We start from the raw sequence: 23708 nt of genomic DNA, 5'->3' as shown, positions 1-23708 counted from the left end.
TCTTTCTTATCCTCCTTCTTATCTCATGCTGCTTTAGTTATTCTCCTAGTTTTCTCACAGTCTTTATTATCTCTTGCTGTTCTCAGTTGTTCAGGGAAGCAACACTTTGTCTGCCTGCAGTTCCAAACCCACAGTCCAGAGTAAGATGCATTTTGATAAAATAACATACTTAAAAAAAAATCAAGCTGCAGATGATGACTCAAGTTAATTGGCCACCCCAACCCCCTGCAGCGCTCCAGGCTGGGCACAGAGTGGCTGGAGAGCAGCCAGGCAGAGGGACCTGGGGGGACTGAGGGACAGGAAGCTCAACAGGAGCCAACAGTGTGCCCAGGTGGCCAAGAAGGCCAATGGGATCCTGGCCTGGATCCAAACTAGCGTGGCCAGCAGGCCCAGGGCAGTGACCCTTCCCCTGGACTCTGCCTTGGGGAGGCCACACCTTGAGTGTTGTGTTCAGTTCTGGGCCCCTCAGTTGAGGCAAGAGATTGAGGGGCTGGAGCGGGGCCAGAGAAGAGCAAAGAGGCTGGAGAAGGGACTGGAGCACAAGTGCTGTGGGGAGAGGCTGAGGGAGCTGGGGGTGTTCAGCCTGGAGAAGAGGAGGCTCAGAGGTGACCTCAGCACTGTCTGGAACTGCCTGAAGGGAAGTTCTGGCCAGGTGGGGGTTGGTCTCTTCTCCCAGGCACTCAGCAATAGCACAAGGGGGCACGATGGGCTCAAGCTCTGCCAGGGGAAATTGAAGTTGGAGATCAGGAAAAACTTCTTTGCAGAGAGAGTGCTCAGGCATTGGAATGGGCTGCCCAGAGAGGGGGTGGATTCCCCATCCCTGGAGGTGTTTAAGGTGAGACTGGACGTGGCACTGAGTGCCATGATCTGGTAATCAAAGTGGGGTTGGATTAAGAGTTGGACTTGATGATCTCGGAAGTCTTTTCCAACCCAACTGTTTCTATGACTGGAAAGCACAACCAGGGCTGCAACTGAAGTCCCATCTAGCCAAGGGACAAACCAGGACATGGTGCTGGGTATGTGATGCTGGACTTCCCAGTGCTACACACAGATCACACAGAACCAGAACAACTATGAGCAACATCGAGGCTGTTGGACTTAGGAAATCAGAAATAAAGTATTGAGGAGACTCTCAGTTATTCCTATAAAAGCCAAGCACTGACCTATCTATTTCATCTACTTCAAACATACAGTCTCACTGCTCCTCTCAGCTATTCCCACCACAGGCGTTCCCAAAAGAAGAAAAGTCTTCAGGTTTTCTCTAAATTCTATCTTGAGTGGCAGTGCCTCAATTAGGCATTTAACAGATACTATCCAGAGCTACCCAACGCAAACACAGAAACTTGCAATTGGTAACCTTTGCTTTACTTCTCTCTGTAAATAAAATTCTTCCTTGGAGACAAAGGCTCTATATAGAAAGAATTGTAAGTAAGGAAATGTTTATACACTAAAATCCCTGAAAGATTTCTTGCAGCATGAGACTGCTGACAAGTACTCATTAGAAACCTCTCTTCCCAAAAAAGGAGCCCAAAAAGAATTGTAGTGCTTAAGAACTATAATTTTTAGGTCACTACATAGTAAGTGTTACACTCAAACACTGGTCTCAATTTAGGCTTCTTAGCAAAGAAAGTTACATTCTGAGTCTGTCAACAGCAGATGATCCGCTTTTACTCTGAAAAACACCAAAGTTTGGGTTGGTAAATGAGCAATATTTTATGTCCCACACATAAAAGTACTGTAGCATTAAAGCTCTGGAAGGTGTGCATGTCCCACAGCTCCTGTATTAACTGGTAATAGGAGAGAAAAGCAGCTCCACTGTTTACAGCAGCACTAAATGACCTGAACAGCTTTAAGAAGGGGATAATATTCCCATTTTACAACCTGTAAGGAAAACTAAACCACAAAGAAATTAAATGAATTTGACCCAACAGCTCACTGAGCACAAAGAAAAGCAGAATCCACCCATGCACACCGTGCCTGATCCACTGTGTCACGCTGCCCCTGCAAGACCAAGCAGCCTCTGACATCCCTCAGGACTGGGGTCGAGACCACCCGCTCGACCCCCAGAGCTCCAGCAAGGGGTGCACAGCAATAAAACACAACCTGCCTGCTCCTCACTCACATTCACTCTTCAGAAGCATTAACATTAATGCTACATTGCCCATTATATTTTCAAGAAACAGTTGGGTTTGTTTTTTCCTCTTTGTGTGTGTCTCAACAGGCCGCACTTACTCACAGAGTCCCCTCTTGAGCACACAGAGGTCACAGGGGATAAAAAACTTAAGGATAACAGCTAACATCAAACAGCTGACAACGTGGAATTTCAGCTGCAGGTGTTCCACTTGAGAGTGTTCTCATTGAAGTGCCTTCCCAAATCCAGGCCAACAAGAGAGCTGTGCCCTCAGCCCGGGCAGTGTGGAGGTGCAGAGCCTGGGCAGAGCCCTGCTGCAAACCCCCACGGACACTGCTCTGGCTGCAGCTGTGCCTTCCCACCAGCACCAGCCGAGTCCTTGGAGAAAAACACGTGGCACACCTGATCAAAGGAAATGCGGATTCTCTGATACTTCAAAATGCTATCGGGAGTTTGTATCACTGAACTCAGTGCATTAAATAAAGGATAAAATAAGAAATGCCTGGTGGGGGTTATCAACGTTCCCTGTCACACCACAGGAATGAGACGTGCATATCTCACGCTGTGGTTTGAAGGCACACATGGATATTACAAAGCTCTGGTGCAGATTGGCAGATTGGCTTAGCACTGGATCCTCTCTGAGTATGCCCAAATCAAAAAGAGGAGAGGAAAAAAAACACTTTAACACATAAAAACACCAATTAGTGCATCTAGTTAGTGGTGGATGCTGGTAGAGACTGCAAATCAACGGACTGATACAAATTATTATTATGGTTTAAAGCCTTCTCAACAAGGAATAAGACACTTAAGCAGCTGGAACACAAAGATTTATAAAAATAATTACTGAAATTAAAATCATACAAACAATACACATTCAGCCCAGCCCAGGCAAGGCTCATGGACAATGAGAATACAGGGACAAGGAATAAACTGAGCATTTGAGAAGTCAGAGCATTCAAGCAGTGCTGTTTAGAGGAAACAATTATCAGTAAAGTGGCAAGAGCAATCCAGGCATTAATTATTCTGAAAAAGTAATTTTTATCTACAGAGAAATCAGGCAGTGGGCCCATGGGAATCTCACAAGGTTTAACAAGACCAAGTGCAGGTGCTGCACCTGGGCCAGGACAACGCTTGGGATCAATCCAGGCTGCGGATGAGCAGCCTGGGGAGAAAGACCTGGGGGTGCTGTTGGGAGAGAGGCTGGACATGCCCCAGCCCAGAACCCCCCCTGCCCTGGGCTGGTCCCACAGCGTGGGCAGCAGCAGAGGGGGGGATTCTGCCCCTCTGCCCCCCAGGTGAGACCCCACCTGCAGAGCTGCTCCAGCCCTGGGGCCAGCACAGGAAGGACACGGAGCTGCTGGAGAGTCCAGAGGAGGCACCAGGGTGATGAGAGGATGGAGCAGCTCTGCTGGGAGGGAAAACTGGGAGAGCTGGGATTGTTCAGCCTGGAGAAGAGAAGCTTTGGGGTGACCCAACTGTGGCCTTGCAGTGCCTGACAAGAAAGATGGAGAGAGACCATTGACAAGGACCAACAGGACACAGGGAATGGCTTCACACTGCCAGAGAGAGTAGGGTTAGATGGGATCTTGGGAAGAAATCCTTCCTTGTGAGGATGGGCAGGCCCTGGTACAGGTTGCCCAGAGAAGCTGTGGCTGCCCCATCCCTGGAAGTGTCCAAGGCCAGGCTGGACAGGGCTTGGAGCAACCTGGGCTGGTGGGAGGTGTCCCTGCCCATGGCAGATGTCTTGGAAGGAGCTGGGCTTTGAAGTCTCTTCCAACCCAGGCCATTCTATAATTCTATGAACTTCAATAATGAATGAATGGGTGACAAAAAATGGAAGTCACTTTACCAGGGAGAGAATTGGAATAATGGAAAATAAGCAGCCTGGGGAATTGCACAAGTAAGTCTCATCAATCAAAAGCAACCAAATTTATTGTACAGTTTTGAAAGGAACAGATGAAGGGTAAAGCAACAGATGTAGTACCTGAATAGTAAAATATTTGATAAAAATCTATTTCAAGACTGTTAGTCTCCAAAATCAACTCAAATTGGCTTGGACAGGAAGGCTACAATGTGACCTGAAACCAATGAAAAGTCATAATGAAAAAAGGGAAAAGCCTAAAGTAGAAATAAAAATAAATAAACAGAAAAAAAGATGAGCATTTCAAGGGCTGGGAAATCCTCCAACTGCCATTCTGAAAAGTGCTGTATCAATTTAGGCTGATGTTCCCAAAAGTTAAAGTGATAACAGCAATGGACTTCAAGTCTTGATTAGAGGAAACATGCAAAGACTGAAATTAGTTCTGACACTGTTCAGAAACAGAAGCAGGACTGAGTATGTTCGTGAGACCCACAGACATTTGCAGGTGATAACAAACTTTGCAGATAAACTGCAATTGCCAGTTGGTACAAAACAGTAATAAGATGATCTAAAGGCATTAAAACCTGATTTTTTTTTAATCCACAAAATTAAGATTCAGTGGGTACAAGGAAGGGACAAATTGCAGTAAAATATTGAACTGATGGACATAGAAAAAGAAAAGCATATCTTACTTTAGAGAAAAAAATTAAACTGAAAATAGCAGGGAATGATATAGCAAATCAGTTCTGATGGTAAAAACCAAGACCCTGTACTGTGTGAACACACAGCTCCAGAGCAGGCTATGGAGAAGGGGACCTGCATGGAACACCCAACACAACTCACTCAGATGTCCTTCATTCCTGCAAAATGTACTGTAAGGAAAGCAATCCAGGTGGCCTGGAGTTTGTTCCTCACAGCAGCCACACATGCTCCACAGTCTTTCCAAAGAGCTGTCTCCCATGGCAGCTCACATGGAAAGGGCCCAGTGCAGACCTTGCCTTCTCATCACCAAGCTCAGGGCTAATTAATGCACAGTCTTGGTCACCATGGCACAGTCAGATAAGCACACGTGCTGGGCACAGTTTAATCCTCACCATTATTTCAAATACAAATGCCACACAATCTCACCAATCTCCATTAAGAAAAAGACACCAAGAAAGCAATTTCCCAGCTTCTAATTTTCCTGGTCACATACAGTCTATAGGGGAAAAAAGGTACAAGCCTACACAGACTGAAAGGTTCTCTCTATTTTTTTACAAAAGTGTTATGGGGGAAAAGCAACAAAGAAAAAACCCAACCACATTCTTCTGCTCTTTACCCCAAAGGCAGTAAAACTGCTCAGCTTTGCTGAAGTCAATCAGCTTTAATCACCAAAACCAAAGGTTGATTTTGGTTGTAACCTACTTAGAAAATGATGACAATGTTTTTTAAAAGCTTCCTCATTAGGTCACTGAGAAATTATTAACATTTGCAAAGCGTTTCATTGTGCCTTATTAGGGTTGCAAAAGTGGGATTGGACTAAGGGTTGGACTGGATGATCTCAGAGGTCTCTTCCAACCCAGCTGATTCTGTGATTCTGTGATTACAGCTCCAACTTCACACACACAGACAGCTGCCAAACAAATTCATGGAAAAACTCAGTGGGTGCAATGGTGGATTGAATGCTGCAATACTCCCCAGTCATCCAGCAGGGCTTCAAAATAAGCCCAGGAAATTGCACATAAATATTGTTCTGCACCCATTTATTTCTAAAGGGCATGAAAGGGTGAAATGGTTTTGTCTTCCATTAAAAACACTCTTTACATGGTGAGGCTCTTCAGTTGTTTTGGCATGTGCTCCATGTGAAGCAGCTGCTGTATAGTGTGTTTTAGTGTACAAAATATCTTTAATCAGCACACTGACTAGTTCTGTCATTTATAATTAAGGAGGTAAATGGCAGGTGCAGCATTAATTAGTGAAATTGAAGTCTCTGTACAAGACATCCAGTCATACCAACTTAATGCTTTCTAGGAAGAGAAATGATAACTCACAGCTTTGTTGTGCCACAGACCTGACTGGGTGAGACCATGCCAAGGAAGAGAGGCATTTACAACAGTTACACTCCTGAAGCCTCTGCAATCTTGTATTACCAGACTCATTTCTTAAACTCCTCCTTCTAAAGTTAATAGTAGGAAAAGCCTACACACTAAGCCATCCTTAGAGTCTGTTTCTGCCTTACAAAGGATGGAGGGGCAGGTACAGGTCAAGACACAGGCAAAGTGGTTCTTACTTGAAAAGATTTTCCCAGCCAACAGCTAAGAAATTGGCTGGCCAAACACAGTTCAAAACCAGAGCAAGAGTCTTTGCAATCCCTTCCATGAATGTAGGACCACCAGTCCTACAATTATCCTCAAAACAATTCTGCAGTTGCCACCTTAACAGGTTTTTTGGAGAAGGGTCACAGTCAGTGAGTCAAATCTCTCCTCCCTTCTAAAAGTGCAGAAGTTACTTTGGCTTGGGACTTGTGAAAGGAAGCCTTACAGCTGTTTACAAATCCTTAGAGCACACACATTCAGCAGGAAGTCCTACCAGCCAGGTAACACTTCCAGCACCCCGTGGTGCTGGGTCCCAGGGTGCTGCACCCACCCTCTCCCTGCTCACCTGCTCTGCAGAGCCCCCAGGCACCACCTTTGATAAAAACAAGGGCAGTGGGAGAGGCTGAAATAATTACAGTGCTCATGGCTGCATTTGGAAACAGCCTGCCCATCTCCACTGATGTCCACTGGCCAAAGACTGCACCTTGAAAGGAGCCAAGAAGCTCCACTTTTGCATCACTTCAAGGCAAAAGGATCAGCCCTCCTGACTGACACATGCTCCAAGCTGCACTTCAAAAACAATTCAAATATGTGTTTTCAGAAGTGAAAGCACAAAAATACATCAAACAATACATTTAGTAATAAAGTAGCAGTAAAATTGTAGCAAAGAGCCTTCTGCATTAATTTTAAGACAATCTCTGCATTTCTGCTTAAATTCACATCACAGATTTGCACAAGTCTTAAATAGAAGGCAAAACAAACACCAGGCAAAGCAACTGCACCCAGCACTATGAACTAGAAGACCCGGTGTAGATCTCTGTAAAATACCAACCTGGTAAATACCATACAAGGCACTGAACTGATTTGTGCTTTGCTGATGTCAAATGACAGTTTCTTCAGTGGGTTCACAGTGCCTTCCACACAGCAAGCACTTCCACAGCAAACTACAGTAGACAAACTGCAGTGGATGGAAGGCAAACTTATCTGTGTTTTGATTTCAGTGCCAATTTTGAATGAAAATTGAGTCTTCTGGGAAGGAACACAGTCCCTGGCTGTGTGCAGTACCCCCTGCCACCCAACTCATGAAGCAGAACTGCTGCTGACTCACAAATGAGTTATTCATCCATCCTCCTTCTGACAAGCAGAAAAAGTACATGACCATGGCTGACAGAAGAGAAAACAAGATTCAAACAGAGGAACTCAGGAAGGGTAAAGAGGAGCATTTAAGAAACAATGATGCTGTCATAAAGACCATTTGTTATACTCTGCAAGAAGACACAATGACAATAAACCACTTTTAACCAGACTTGTAATTCTGTAAATGGACAGACAACAAGTGCTGCACAAACAAAACAAAAAGGCCACTAGTTACAAACACCACAATATTTTGTTTGAAAATGCCAAATGAGATGGTGGAATTTCAGTGATGTTTTTAAGCTTTTTAGATTAGGCACACTCAGTGTGGGTATGAAACAGCTGATTTGAACCAGCAGGAGAGAACCTACAGGGAGGAAAAAACTTTGTGTGTAAGTGGGAACAAGCACTACAAGGGAACAGACTTCACAGAGTACACATGGGGGCCACAGAAGCTGCACTCACAGAATCATAGAATTGATTGGGTTGGAAAAGACCTCCCAGATCATCAAGTCCAACCCTTGGACCAACTCCAGTCCCTTTACCAGATCATGGCACTCAGTGCCACAGCCAAGCTCAGCTGAAAAACCTCCAGGGATGGGGAATCCACCCCCTCTCTGGGCAGCCCATTCCAATGCCTGAGCACTCTCTCTGCAAAGAAGTTTTTCCTGATCTCCAACTTCAATTTCCCCTGGCAGAGCTTGAGCCCATTGTGCCCCCTTGTCCTCTTGCTGAGTGCCTGGGAGAAGAGACCAACCCCCACCTGGCCAGAACTTCCCTTCAAGCAGTTCCAGACAGTGCTGAGGTCACCTCTGAGCCTCCTCTTCTCCAGGCTGAACACCCCCAGCTCCCTCAGCCTCTCCCCACAGCACTTGTGCTCCAGTCCCTTCTCCAGCCTCGTTGCTCTTCTCTCACTCCCAGACAGATGCAACTCTCAGCTTAAGCATTTCTGACAGCAGCATTCACATTTCTACACCACCACAATGTCAATTCCCAGGCAGGTCTAAGGCAGCCTATTCATACAAACTCTCTGACAAGGCAGGAGCCGTGCCCTGCCATATGGTCTGGCACAGTTCAGCACATGGGATTGCTCACAACTGTTTCTCTCTTCCCAAAATTAGCACTGAAATGCAAGTGAGAGCTTCAATTAGAAGTGAAGCTGCCTGTCAAAATATTAAATTAGAAGTAATCCACTGTTCTGAGACAATGTAGACAACACAAAAATTACGTTTGGCAGAGAGTGTAAACAAAATTAAGACTGGGAAAATAAATGAACACATAAATAAGTCAATTCCTCCAGTCTTTTCACAGAATCATAGAATTGATTGGGTTGGAAAAGACCTCCAAGAACATCAAGTCCAACCCTTGGGCCAACTCCAGTCCCTTTACCAGATCATGGCACTCAGTGCCACGGCCAAGCTCAACTGAAAACCTCCAGGGATGGGGAAACCACCCCCTCTCTGGGCAGCCCATTCCAATGCCTGAGCACTCTCCCTGCAAGGAAGTTTTTTCTCATCTCCCACTTGAACTTCCCCTGGCAGAGCTTGAGCCCATCATGCCCCCTTGTCCTATTGCTGAGTGCCTGGGACTGTGCAATATTTCCTGCTAAGGTGGACAGAGAGATGTTTATGGCATAGGCATTAAACAGAATTAAAATCACATTCCCCAGTGTATGAGTTCACATACAAAAACATCAAACAGGCTGCCTTCTGCCATTCAAAAAGCTTCATTAGCTAAGGCTGCTGCAAACTGGTAAAGCAGCTTGAAAAAGCTTGCTTTATTATTTAACTTGTTAGGGCTTAACACAAGATACTGACTTTAATTCTTTACAGTTCAACTTCCTCTCATAGATACCATGAGATCAATGGGTTCCAATTCTAAGGGTATTACTTTCCAAAGGCTGTTGGATCATTTGACATCACGTGATCAATACCAACTGATCAGGTTTTGTATCTCTTTATGGACAAACAAGTCATATTGCAGCTCTACAGACAGTTACATTACATGGAGTACTCAGGGACAGTGGAATGCAGTTAAAAGGCAGGTCTTACTTTCCCATCCAAACAGCGTAGCTCTCAGGTAGTTGTGGAACAAAAAGGATGGATCTTCCAGTATCCACATCTACTGCTCCAAAGCAGCCTGCTTCAGTTACTCCAAAAGTCCAGTGAAAGTAAGATTCCTAGGTTAGAACAAAATATATTCTTAGAAGAAAAACCTCACTTCTACCAGCTCTAAGAGTACACAAAAGTACATCCTGATTCCTACTTTCATGTATCTGGAAGAGGTCTCTCCCTTGCTTTTGGAGGTGCAGGAGTGGTTTAGGTCTAAACCTTTTCATACTGGTTACTTTTAGTTTAGAATAATACAAATCCCCCTGTTGGGATTTGGAAAGGATCAGAGATTTACAAGGTACCATAAGGAATAAACAGGTTAACTCAGCACAATAAACACACACCACACATTAAAGTACACCCTTCCAATCTAGAATTAGGGAATGTATGGTCAGGGAGAAACAATCACATCACAAGAGACATGGCAAAAGCAGAGTGCACCTTTGGGGTTGTGAAAGCAGTTCTGAAGTGAAAACCCAACCTTCCCTAGGGAAGAGAAAGCTGCAGAAGGAACAGCCTTTAGCCAAGAGTTATCTGAACAACACACAAGCAAACAACATCTAACAATACAGAAATTAATATTGGTAAGGACAGACATTTGCTCTGCTCCCCTGAAAGAAGCATCTCATCTAAAACCAGACTAATAACTACATTAAAATATGTGCTCTTTAAATTAGAATTTACTGAGTTTGTTTCTTCCTAACATGTAACAGCTCAATTACAGTCACAAAACAAAGTGCTGCAGCAGGCCATGCAGAGTGTGGGATATGCATAATTGGAGTTCTGTTATGCCAACATCCCCAGAACTTGTTAAGTCCTGTTTGTGACAGAAGAATACATGGATACTTAAGAAAGAACCTAATTTGAGAAGACACATGTTGTAAATTCCAAGACATACACTGCTTTGTGGAATATACTAGTTATGAAAACATGAAATATGCTTTTCTATTAATTAACTCAGTTTAGGTCCACTGTAACATGTTTCATTATGGAAAGAAGGTTGTTTTTGAGTCACACACAAGACTGAAAACATGAAGAAATATTCCATTGCTGTCTTCAAGATTAGATTTAAACACTGATGAGCAGTAAGGCCTTGAACAGGTTTAGGCCCTTTAAACCAGATAATGAGCCTGCACAATAAAGCCCTGAAAGAGAGAGTAACTCACAGCTGAAGAGCCAATATTATAAAGAAGCCAATTTATATAAGTGAAGGAAGACAATGCACATCTGGGAGATAAAGGAAAAATAATTTAAAATCATTTTTAAATTCATGCAGTTGGAGAAAGTTTCTTAATTTGCTTTGAAGTAGTGATTCAGCTCTCACCTGGCGAAACACAATGCCAGTATCAGTACAGTATCTCTGGGTTTCTTCCCCACCCTGCAGCAGAACAAGTGAATTGCTCTGGACATCCTTGTTCTGTCTCAGACGTTCACACAGGCGTCTTCTGTTCAAGGCAAAGAGCGCTGCGGGCACTTTCAAGGTCTCATTCCCCAGCCAAAAGGAGGGTCTAAAAGAGATTTTTTAAATTGATAATTAATGGAAGACAAAGACAGTCGTTAGCACAATTCAGATGCACAGTGCTCATTACTTCAGTTTGGTTCAGCTCTACAAACAAGAGGCTCAAGGGAACACTCGAGGGCAAGAGATGCTCTACACAAGCATTGCTCACGTGGTTCACACGGGACCAAAGGAAAAAGATGGCAAGAGAAGACAAGGCTGGCAGAGCTGCAGCCCACAGAACCCACTCCTTACACTCCTTCAGGTGAAGCAACACAAAGTGTAGATGCAGAAAGAAACTACAGCCTATGCCAGGTGAGGAAAGGCAAAGCAGGAGAGAAAATGAGTTCCGAGTTGCTGAGAACAAGTGAAAGGTCCCACCGAGACTGGCAAACTGCACCAAGTCCTTCTAGGAAACACTCAGTAGCTGAAACAGGGACTGGAGAGCAAAGATAATGGACAGCAGACACAGGACAACAGCATCTCCCATACTCACACAGTATCTACAAATTTCTTTTCTATGTAGGTATGTTTATTCTTGCCTGCCCACAAGCAGCTTCAGTAAGTGACTGAACTCAAGCACATGGCCACTGGAGCATGTCTGGTGTGCCAGTGGCTCCTGTTACACATCACCACCTGCCCCCAAGGCAGCACAAATGTGCTGAGACAGCCTGCAAAGTTCTGAAAGATTGTACTCAACAGAACTGCAATGGGGAAGCTACAGTTTAAGCTACAGTTTAAAAGCAGAGAGCTCGTTGTTGTTAAAGAATTTAAGGTGTTCAAAGTACTACAAGAATACCTTGCTGAGTCACACACATTTGTTACAAGTCCATAAATGCACTTTTTGGAGCTTTACCAGCAGAAACACAATAGCTTTTGTAGGATATTGGGGATGGGGGAGGACTTTAATCAGATGATGAGAGAAGAATTTAAGAGCCATCCTTTTGTTTTGTTTTGGTTTTTTTGTTTTTATGCTTAATCACAGAATCATAGAATGGATTGGGTTGGAAAAGACCTCCAAGATCATCAAGTCCAACCCTTGGTCCAACTCCAGTCCCTTTACCAGATCATGGCACTCAGTGCCACGGCCAAGCTCAGTTGAAAAACATCCAGGGATGGGGAATCCACCCCCTCTCTGGGCAGCCCATTCCAATGCCTGAGCACTCTCTCTGCAAAGAAGTTTTTCCTGATCTCCAACATCAATTTCCCCTGGCAGAGCTTGAGCCCATCGTGCCCCCTTGTCCTATTGCTGAGTGCCTGGGAGAAGAGACCAAACCCCACCTGGCCAGAACTTCCCTTCAGGCAGTTCCAGACAGTGCTGAGGTCACCTCTGAGCCTCCTCTTCTCCAGGCTGAACACCCCCAGCTCCCTCAGCCTCTCCCCATAGGAGATAATATAGCAAAGCTGTGCTGTGGTGCTTTGGTATTACAGACAAATACTGTTTTATCAATAAAATCCTATGATTTAAGTCCAGTTTTTCCCTCCACCTCAGCTTCTTGAAGACTGACTGACTGACTGGATGGTCACTTCCTACCAGACACGCTTCTAAGAGGAAATGACAGACAGGTGCAGTTAAATTGTTACTCTGTTAAGATGACAAGGAATGAAACAACCACCAAGGGATTTAACCTCGGCAGAGCAGAGCTCCACAGCTTAATTATTATATTGCTTCCATATGCAATCTGAAAGTAACCTTTGATTTACAGCTGCATAACCTCCTGAAAGACTTTATCAACCTCAGAAATGTAAACCCTGTAATTTTCTACTGCAGACACAGCACAAAGAGCTAATAAAATATTTTATTTTACTTGTTTATAACTACTTGATATAACAGCATAAGTAATTACAGAAGGTGAAAGACTGCTCTTGCTAATCCAATTTTCAAACTATCTGCTTAGGAGTTCAGCTGACAGTGCAAAAAACCTAAATGTGTCTGGTTTTATTCTTTCCCACACACACCTGACAACCCACCACCAGGACAGGTGATCACTAAAAGGGCTGCAGACCACCTATTGCAGCACATCAGCACAGCCTGCAAGCACAGCATGAGCTTTCTTTTTGGGGTACCCATGCCTGCAGGATGAGGGAAGCAAGTTCATACAATCCCAGCAAAAGCTGCTGGAAGTTTTAAATCAGATAGTGAAGCTTAAACTAAAAATAGGCAAGGCTTTTCAGGTGCAAAGCTGTCTCTGTAACTCAGCAATGCACAAGAGGCTGAAAATGGTGCTATCCAAACATGATCATCCTCTGGAGTAACAACATGCAGGGGCCTGGAAATCATATGCTGACCTTATGGGACATTTATAAAAGGGACAAGAGAACATCATCAGATACCCTTATGCCATATGTTGCTCTCAGATCTTTGTATCTGCTGATTAAAAAAAAACAAAAAGGCAGAGGTTGTACCACAACCTGTCTCATGTTTTGCTTCAAAGAAAGGAAAAAAGTCACCTTCATTGCAATTTTGCCCACTTCACAAGCGTGAGATCTTTTCCTGTGATTTAAAAGAAAAAAACAAGAGAATTCTTGACCTCTCCCCTCCAGGCCTATTCCTACACTCTAGAGCTCATAGGAAGCTGCTACAAAGGCCCATTTTTCATCTCTTAAGTCTACTATTAATGTCTTTATTACATTTAAAACATTTGACAATCAAAATGAGACTCAAGGAGAAATAATTATGTCAGGCAGCAATTTCTTCTGGTAGTCTCACTAAGCCACTTTAAGCACACCTTTCACTGGAACTTTCATGCTGAAATACATTCTGGTGCAAAATGGTGGCTCTTCTGCACACCTTCTCTAAGCCCATGACAAAAGCATGTTCTTCCTTGGACACAACAGATCCCACTTTCCCTGTCTGAATACGATGCCACAATGTTAATGCACAGTAATGTGGCCTCTGCAGTTGTTTGAGACTGGCACAGCTTTTGAGTGCCATGATCTGGTAAAGGGATTGGAGTTGGACCAAGGGTTGGACTCGATGATCTTGGAGGTCTTTTCCAACCCAATCAATTCTATGATTCTAGGGGCATGGCCATGGTCTCTGTTTTAAGGCTGGTGTAGCAGTCACAGTGGCTGAGTGTGCTGGAACCCACAGCAAGGGCTGGGCTGGGTGTTGCTGCAAATCTGGCTCTGTTGCTCCGGTTCCTGCTGAGCACTCAGATGTTAATGTGCACCTCGGGCAGAACAGGCAACACACCGACTGTCACAGCTGAAATTCTGCAGAGAAAACCAGCTACAGTTCTGAGAGAAGATTCAGCTTAGCAAACTTTGCTACCTCCACAGCTTTTGTTCTCTCTTTCCTCCTGCAAGTACCCAAATACCAAACTGAGGGCACTCTCACGGGTGGACAAACAACACAGCAGAACACCCACAGGTGCTGCTCTGCCTGCAGAGTTTGGGTCACTGGATACACATGAACCAAGCAGAGCTTTCCACAACTCACACAGAGAGTCACAACTTACACAGAGAGCCACAAAAATTAGCTCAGTTGGTTAAAACTTGCTTGTAACTGAAAGGAATTTAAGTCTAACAAAAAGGAGTTAAGGCTGTACACCTGGCTCTCCATCACAAATAATTTGGGAAGGGAACTCTCACAGTACTCAAGATCACAAGAAAAAAAACTTCACACAGAGGACTGGCTGTGCAACCACGTGTAGTAAGTTGAGTGTGTACATGTTTGTAACTGCCCCACACATGTATCAGCCCTGCAAATACACATGCAATTACAATGTAAGCAGTGTCAAACTGTGTTATTTGGATTGCAATGATACTGTCACCAAATTTTCTCTAGAGAAGGAGCTACAAGGTACAAGGTACACTTTGATCTGTGATCTCTAATCACTCAGCTATATCACACAAGACACACAAAGGCTGGAAGGAACCTTAAAGACCATCTCATCCCAACCCCCTGCCATAGGCAGGGACATCTCCCACTACACCAGGCTGATCAAGGCCTTATCCAATATGGTCTTGAACACTGCCAGGGCTGGGGCAGCCACAACCTCCCTGGGCAACCTGTTTTAGTAACTCATTGCCCTTGCAACGAAGAATTTCTTCCTAATATCTAGCTTAAATTTCCCCTCTTTCAGTTTGTCCCCATTACCCCCTGTCCTATCACTACAATTCCTAATGAACAGTTTCTCTCCAGCTTCCCAGCAGTACCTTCAGACACCAGAAGGCTGCTATGACGTCTCCACACAACCTTCTCTTCTCTAACCTGAACAGCCCCAACTTTCTCAGCTTGTCTTCTTAGGGGAAGTGCACCAGTTCTCTGATCAACTTCATGGCCTCCTCTGAACTTGCCCCAACAGAATTATCAGAACTGAATCCATTGGCTGGTCCGTCAAGGTCTGTTTCCTCTGTTAGCACAAGGACTCTGCCACCTCCAGCCACAAACTCATGTACAGTAACACATTTGCTAACAAAGTGCATTTGATCCCAGCACTGCTTTGTGCTGCACCCCTTGGAAGCTTCTGCAAATAAGCCTCAGTCAGCATCAGAAGTGGCCACTTGCAGGGCCAGGAGAGGACAACAGCAGCTCAGCTTCCTCAGTTCCAGCACTCAGCCACTGCTCAGTGTGCTAAAGGCCTCCCACAGCAGCTGACAGTTTCCTGCTGGCTGCCACACAATTTTTATGATCACTTAGGCCCAAGCTCACAGAAGAGCTCTTTTATTTTATTACCCTGGAAGTGAAATATGGGTAGGAACATTTAAGCTACATCTGTTTCTTTAAAGGATATGTTTCTTTTGCCCAGAACAGCTTATTTTCAATGCTTACTTCAGAAGTTTTATATTTTCAGAGAGCTTATATTTTGGTCCATCTAACATTTTGGATTTCTTGCAATGCAACCACCAGAACACACTGATAACCAAAAATCCTATTTTACTTCTGGTTTTCGTACCATTTTTCAGTTAACCTTTTGTACTTCTGGTTCTTTTCAGCAGGAAATTCATGGACTGCCATTTCTGTTCTACTTAGAACCCACAGACAGGATACAGATCTCAATGAAGATGAGAAGCCAATGAAACTACTTTTCAATAAGTTATCACTTGTTTGCTGACTCGGCCTTATTTATTTGTTTATTTTGAGTAACAGATTCACCCACATCAGCCTGAAGCCTGGACAATTTTCAGTGCTGTTTGCACATCAAACATGTGAAACACAAGAGGCCTACACTTAACAGCAGCACAAGCAAGTAGGCGATGCAAGGAAACAGTAAAAGCAACTACAAACTGTTCAAGCCTTGAAATGGGTATTTCCTTCATGGTGAACTCAGTGCTCCTTGGGAAATTGGCACTGAAAGTGTCCACCTCCCCACCCTGGATCAATCCTGGGGCTGGGCAGTGCCATCCCTGCCCTGGGAATGCCCAGTCAGCACCTGGGGCATCTCTGCCCTGGGAATGCCCATCCAGCGCCAGGGGCATCCCTGCCCTGGGAATGCCCAGTCAGCACCATGGGCATCCCTGCCCTGGGAATGCCCGGTCAGCGCCATGGGCATCCCTGCCCTGGGAATGCCTGGCCAGTGCCAGGGGCATCCCTGCCCTGGGAATGCCCAGTCAGCGCCAGGGGCATCCCTGCCCTGGGAATGCCCAGTCAGCGCCAGGGGCATCCCTGCCCTGGGAATGCCCGGTCAGCGCCAGGGGCATCCCTGCCCTGGGAATGCCCAGTCAGCACCTGGGGCATCTCTGCCCTCAGAATGCCCATCCAGTGCCAGGGGCATCCCTGCCCTGGGAATGCCCAGTCAGCACCTGGGGCATCTCTGCCCTCAGAATGCCCATCCAGTGCCAGGGGCATCCCTGCCCTGGGAATGCCCAGTCAGCGCCAGGGGCATCCCTGCCCTGAGAATGCCCGGCCAGTGCCAGGGGAAACCTGTGCCAGGAGGAGAACCTACTGGGAGCGACCTGTCCCCAAGGACAGTGCCAGGGCCCAGACCCAGCCTGACCTGGCTTTGCCAACTAAGCTATGTTGCCCCTTCATTTTGATACAGTTTTAATGGCACCTTCTTACAGCACTGGAAGAAAAGGTTGGATTTAGCCATAAAACGTGGGAGAGCCCTTGTGCTGTGTAATGCAAGCCACTTATAAGCAACACTTCCAATCTAACAGAACTCAAAGGACAACCCACGGCTCGGGAGGGGGCACTGCGAGCTGACCCGGAGGGCCGGAGCCTGCGGGACCCTACACAGCTCCCCCCGCCCGGCGCAAAACCCCAATTCCTTTCGACGAACCGGCGTAGCCTGCCCGGCCCGTCCTGCCCTGCCCTCTGCTCGGCCTGTCCTGCACCCTGCCCGGCCTGTCCTGCGCCCTGCCTGGCCTGTCCTGCGCCCTGCCTGGCCTGTCCTGCCCGGCCCCCCTACCCCCTGCCCTTCCTCCCCTGACCCCTGCCCGGCTCTGTTCTGTCCCCTGCTCGGTCTGTCCTGCCCCCCTGCCCGGCCTCCCCTGCCCCCTGCCCTGCCCGTCCTGCCGCCTGCCCGGCCCGTCCTGCCGCCTGCCCGGCCCGTCCTGCCCCCTGCCCGGCCCGTCCTGCCCCCTGCCCGGCCCGTCCTGCCCCCTGCCCGGGGCATCCTTGACCCACCGCGCTGCGTGCGAGACCCGGCCGGGCTGGGCTGGGCCGCCGTGCAGGGAGTGGGAGCACGGACAGCCGGACAGCCGGGACAGCGGTGGGGGTCGGGACAGCGTGGGGGCCGAGGGGAGTCAGTGGGGCCGCAGGAGCCGGGAGAGCCGCGCACTTACCCCTCTGCCGCAGCCATGTTCGCTCGCCGGGAAACGCGGTCACGTGACGGCAGCGGCGGGGCGGGGCGGGGAACCGGGACCGGGGAGCGGGGACCGCCCGGGGTGTGCCCGGAGCTGTGTCGGGCCGGGCGGGGACACGGACAGTCCGCTCACGCCTTCAGACAACAGATCCGTGGAGGGACCGGCCCCGACTTGGGGCTCCCCGCACCCCTTCAGACCCAGACCCGTGACTGGACAGGCCCGGGCCGGGACTCCCCGCAGCCCTTCGGACTCTGATCCGTGAAGGACACCGGCCCTGCTCCCTGTCTCCGAGCCCCCTCAGACGCAGACCCCGGAGGGTCCGGCCCCGCTCCCTGTCCCGCACACAGACCCCCGGAGGTGCCGGCCCCGCTCCCTGTCCCGCACACAGACCCCTGAGGGTCCGGCCCCTCTCCCTGTCCCGCACACAGACCCCTGAGGGTCCGGCCCCTCTCCCTGTCCCGCACACAGACCCCTGAGGGTCCGGCCCCGCTCCCTGTCCCGCACACAGACCCCTGAGGGTCCGGCCCCGCTCCCTGTCCCGCACACAGACCCCTGAGGGTCCGGCCCCGCTCCCTGTCCCGCACCAGGGGCGCCCCTTGGGCCGCTCCGCATCTTCCCGGCCCTCACCTGTGCTGGGGCTTCTTGTACACGAAACCATTACAGTCATCCAAGCCAAGGGCTGTATAATGTAAGTACAGCCTTTCGCAGGCGTTCCTCACCGCTGACCTGCCCTAAGGAAAGAGTGGCTCGGAAATCCATTTAACGCGCAGTTCTGCTGCGAACCCAGGAAAACACGTTTTCCACCCGCATTTTAAGGAGGTGTTTCCCCGCAACCTTCGGGCACGGGGTGCTGGAGCCACCGCCAGCCCTTGGGCTCGCCCACTCCGCTCTCTTTCACTCCTGTTCACACAGATGTCTTCAGAACTCGACTTGGTCTCAAAATTGTAAGACTGACTGCAGGAACAATCATAGGCCAGGGGTCACCTGTCCAGTAACTCAGAGAGCTGCAAAAGCAAATGGCCAGGAACATGAAATACCAGACAAGGAGTGAGAGGTTGGAGCCCTGCTCTGTACCCTGAGTGCAGTGCCCGCTGCTCTGTGCCCATCAAACAGCAGTAAGTGCAGCTCAGAGATGGCAGGCACACCTCCCTCTGCAGGAGCAGGTGTTCAGCAAGAAGCCACAGAGTTAGAATCATAGAATTGATTGGGTTGGAAAAGACCTCCGAGATCATCAAGTCCAACCCTTGGTCCAACTCTAGTCCCTTTACCAGATCATGGCACTCAGTGCCACGGCCAAGCTCAGTTGAAAAACCTCCAGGGATGGGGAATCCACCCCCTCTCTGGCCATTCCAATGCCTGAGCACTCTCTCTGCAAAGAATTTTTCTGATCTCCAACTTCAGTTTCCCCTGGCAGAGCTTGAGCCCATCGTGCCCCCTTGTCCTATTGCTGAGTGCCTGGGAGAAGAGACCAACCTCCACCTGGCCAGAACTTCCCTTCAGGCAGTTCCAGACAGTGCTGAGGTCACCTCTGAGCCTCCTCTTCTCCAGGCTAAACACCCCCAGCTCCCTCAGCCTCTCCCCACAGCACTTGTGCTCCAGTCCCTTCTCCAGCCTCGTTTTTCTTCTCTGGACCCACTCCAGCCCCTCAAGATCTTTCCTGACCTGAGGGGCCCAAAACTGAACACAACACTCAAGATGACCGGATGACTGCAGAACTCAGCAAGAAACCCTGGAATCTGAGGAAGAGGGAGGAAGAACTGTTGACTCTGCCAGTCAGAGGCAGTGCCACATCTTCCTGGGACCAGCAGCAATCCTGAAGCAAAAGAACTGTTTGTCTTAGTTCCTGCATGGACTATTTTAGTCAGTTAACTCATGGTCACAAGAATGTCAAAAAATGTTTTGTGAAGTGTTGAATAGTTTGAAAAGCATTTAGTTGTATGATAGAAGCTTCTATTTGTTCTCCCCACCCTCTAGTTGGTATATCCCTCTGCCAAGTATTATAAATTGTTGTGCTTGCATTTAGTAAATGATACAGTTTTGTCCCCAACAAGAACATCAAGCTGTGTCCTGTAGTACCTTGAGTTGCCACATCCCTCCCTGGAAAGAACAGTCCTTGCTGTGCTGCTGCTCAGCAATGCCACTGCTCTGTTGGGCAGGCACTGATCTCCAGAGAAAGTCCTATGAAACCTGAAATGTTTGGCTGCTGCACATGGAGGGTCTACTTCCCCCACAGAGCTCAGGAGAGACAGCAATGCAGGGCAGTGAGAGGAGGGGCAGAGGACAGTCATAAAATACATGCAGCTTCAAGTTCATGTTCATTATGACAAATCAGTGCACTGTTACTAAGAAACACACATGATTAAAATCCTTTTCTTGGTCGGCCAAATTGTCCCCTAGAGTTTGGGAGAAAACTGGAGCTGCTCCTGTACAGCTGGCTCTGCAGTGGTGTCTGAAAGCTGCAGGGCAAGCACAAGCCAAGATTGACTTCAGGAAGTCTTGTGTAAATTAATAAAACTAGGAAATTCAAGCAGTCACCCTCTACCTCTTTATGTTTTTATGCCCAAGGGTCAGAGACCTTTAGTAGAAAATATATAATGAATTAATCCAAGTAACAATACTTATTCTAGGCTCCAGATTCATGGATAAAGACCCAATTTAGACATAACTGATAAGCTGTTGAATTTATAGAAATTCCTTCAGTTTATGCAGACTGAAAAAAAAAGTGAACTGCAACAAAATATTTTACCCCTTTCAGTCCCCTAGTGGTGCTCCCTTCTACTTGGGCTCCAGCAGAATTACAGGGAGGAGGCAGGAAAGCTCACTTTGCTTTTCCTTCTCCTGTCAGGAACAGAGAGAAAAGACTAAAGCCTTCAAGACACTCTTCCAAGTATTGTCATTAGTGGCTTTGGGTATTCATCCTTCTCTTCTCCCCTTTGCCTACCCCTGCACTTGCCCTCTGTAAAGTACAGGTCTCCTGCATTGTCGTATCTGCTCTCTTAAATGGATTTCTGGGTCTCTGTCCTACTTACTTCAATTTCCTCATTTTTTTCCCATGGTTATTTTACCTGCCTTCCCAAAACAATCACCAGATTTAGAAGTTACCTGCAGAGTGTTAAATCTCAGCAGAAAATAAGACTACATTCATTAGGGGAGTGGAAATTATGTTATCTATTACCTAAAATATCCTGTTCTTCTGTCTCAGGATTTGAAAGAATGAGGCTTCTGCACTGTGCACATATTAAACTCATTTGCAAAAAGGCTGTACTGGCAGCCAGTGGAAATGCCAGCCACAGGAATGATCCTGGCAGCCAGACTGGGAGCAAGACCAGCCTTATTGCACACATAGATAATCCTGATTCTCTCTGCACTGCCTTTGACTCTGCAACTGTGACAGTGCAGGGGTAGGGCTTAATGTCTGAGGGGCTACTTTGGAGCATTTCCCTCTACACCAAGGTCTGACTGGCCATTACTGCCACTTCACTCCCAGCAGGACTTCACTCTGTGATCAAGAACATCCTCTCTCATGCTGAAGGTCTGATCTTGGCCTTGTGGCAACTTCAAAATTCACACTGTAGCAGTTTGGACGTACGAGAGATGCAACCCTGCAGGGTACAGGATAGGAGGTGATGGGTTCTGCACTGGCCCTCTGTATGTTAATGCTCATAGTGCTGTCCAGGCAGAATCTTAAGGGTTCAGCACCATCAGTGCTGAGTGCTTCTGTCACCTTAGCTGAAAACAAATAAGGTTAGATTAATAAACCTTCCTTTTATTATAGGAAAATTGCACAACTATTGTGAATGCAGGTCAAGGCATATTCCCCTGGTTTGAGAGTACAATAGACAAAAATCCAAAGTTAGCAGGGGCAGATGCAGTCGAAGTACCAACTGGGGGAAAAGGAAGGATGTGCAGCTGTGGCCACAGCATGTGCCAGGTCACAGTGTGTGCCAGGGGAGCATCACCTCTCTCTTCTGCCCTCCAGCACAGCTTGGGTGTCAAAAGAAGAGCTAAATATTCTCTGACTGCTGCAGTGTCTGAACTTCTCTACTGCTTTGGGAAAATGCAGTTGTTGAGAGACCAAATCATGGAGCTCACAGAGCCACACAGAACATGGGAGCACGGTAAGAAATCCCAAGCTGCCAATACCATGCCATGGAGTGGGGAATAGTGTCTCATGCTGAGTGACTGAGGTCACCTTCCTTACCTGGATATATCATTTCACTACGAGTTTCAACTGACATCCTAAATATCTAGAAAGCATCCTTATTATATGTACCACCACAAAAGTGGAAATAATGGGAAATGCTGATTTATCAGCACAGAAATTTTTCAAAGTTCAACTTGATTTCTGTTTGTGCTGAATGTTCCTCCAAATTTTGGAAGGTAGAAGAACATTGCTGGCTGAAATACTCTGTGACCTTTTTCACTTGCATGGGGGAGCACTGGCTGGGCAAAGGACAACAGACAGATTTTGTATGTATTTGAGTCAAAGTATTTTATACGTTGTTAGTCCAAAGTAAATTATATAGTTTGCTATGTTAAAATATTGGGTCCAGTCCTGTTTAACATCTTTATTGATGATTTAGATGTGGGGATTGAGTCCATCATCAGCAAATTTGCTGATGACACCAAGTTGGGAGGGAGTGTCGACCTGCTGGAAGGCAGGAGGGCTCTGCAGAGGGATCTGGATAGACTTGAGAGATGGGCTGATTCCAATGGGATGAAGTTCAACAAGGCCAAGTGCCGGGTCCTGCACTTTGGCCACAACAACCTCCTGCAGCGCTACAGGCTGGGCACAGAGTGGCTGGAGAGCAGCCAGGCAGAAAGGGACCTTGGAGTACTAATTGACAGGAAGCTCAACATGAGCCAACAGTGTGCCCAGGTGGCCAAGAAGGCCAATGGGATCCTGTCCTGTATCAAAAATAGCGTGACCAGCAGGACCAGGGCAGTGACCCTTCCCCTGTACTCTGCATTGGTGAGGCCACACCTCGAGTGTTGTGTTCAGTTCTGGGCCCCTCAGTTCAGAAAGGATATTGAGATGCTGGAGCGAGTCCAGAGAAGAGCAACAAGGCTGGTGAAGGGACTGGAGCACAAGTCCTACAGGGAGAGGCTGAGGGAGCTGGGGTTGTTTAGCCTGGAGAAGAGGAGGCTCAGAGGTGACCTCATCACTGTCTATAACTACCTGAAGGGAAGTTATAGCCAGGTGGGGGCTGGTCTCTTCTCCCAGGCACTCAGCAATAGAACAAGGGGGCACGATGGGCTTAAGCTCTGCCAGGGGAAATTTAAGTTGGATATCAGAAAAAAATTTTTTACAGAGAGAGTGCTCAGGCATTGGAATGGGCTGCCCAGAGAGGGGGTGGATTCCCCATCCCTAGAGATCTTTAAATGCAGATTGGACGTGGCGCTGGGTGCCATGATCTAGTAAATGAACTAGAGTTGGACCAAGGGTTGGACTCGGTGATCTTGGAGGTCTTTTCCAACCCAATCGATTCTATGATTCTATGATTCTAATATGTTAATACTGTGGATTTTTTAAAATAGAATCACTATACAGGAACCCCTAGATGCTTTTATTTCATACAATGGCCACAAGTCTTTAATGTGGAATTGAGATTACGAAGTCCCTTCAAAGTAACAGACTATACAAAAGCATCTGCCTTTGGCATTTTCATCATGAAACAATTTTGAGTAAATTTTCCCTCGAGCACAAAATGTATACTGCTGTATTGATCTTTTGGATCTTGAAATAAAAGTGTGATTTTCCCAAAGCCTGCTAGAACTAAATTATTATAAAAGACAAGAAAGGTAAAGCAACACATTGCCTCATTATTTTCACCATTGACTTTCACTTCAGAGTAAGAAAATCAAATATATTCAAAATGTGCCTATCAAGGATCAGACAGTCTAAAGTAGCTGCTCCAACTATTGA

General features: G+C 47.0%; 1 protein-coding gene across 1 annotated transcript in view; it reads right to left on the bottom strand.

Annotated features, from left to right (window-relative positions):
- Positions 1 to 17823, bottom strand: part of PEPD (peptidase D) — a 153042-nt gene extending 135219 nt beyond the window's left edge. The window contains exons 1-3 of the mRNA XM_071567681.1: positions 17762 to 17823; positions 10856 to 11039; positions 9472 to 9599 (exon numbers count right to left, since the gene is read on the bottom strand). Of these exons, the coding sequence (XP_071423782.1) occupies positions 9472 to 9599; positions 10856 to 11039; positions 17762 to 17778 (329 nt within the window). The 5' untranslated portion in view covers positions 17779 to 17823. The remainder of the gene's footprint in view (positions 1 to 9471; positions 9600 to 10855; positions 11040 to 17761) is intronic.
- Positions 17824 to 23708: the final 5885 nt, after the last annotated feature.

Source organism: Pithys albifrons, chromosome 12 (genome assembly GCF_047495875.1).
Source record: "Pithys albifrons albifrons isolate INPA30051 chromosome 12, PitAlb_v1, whole genome shotgun sequence".
NCBI lineage: Eukaryota > Metazoa > Chordata > Aves > Passeriformes > Thamnophilidae > Pithys > Pithys albifrons.
This window is presented reverse-complemented; position numbering and strand designations above follow the sequence as displayed.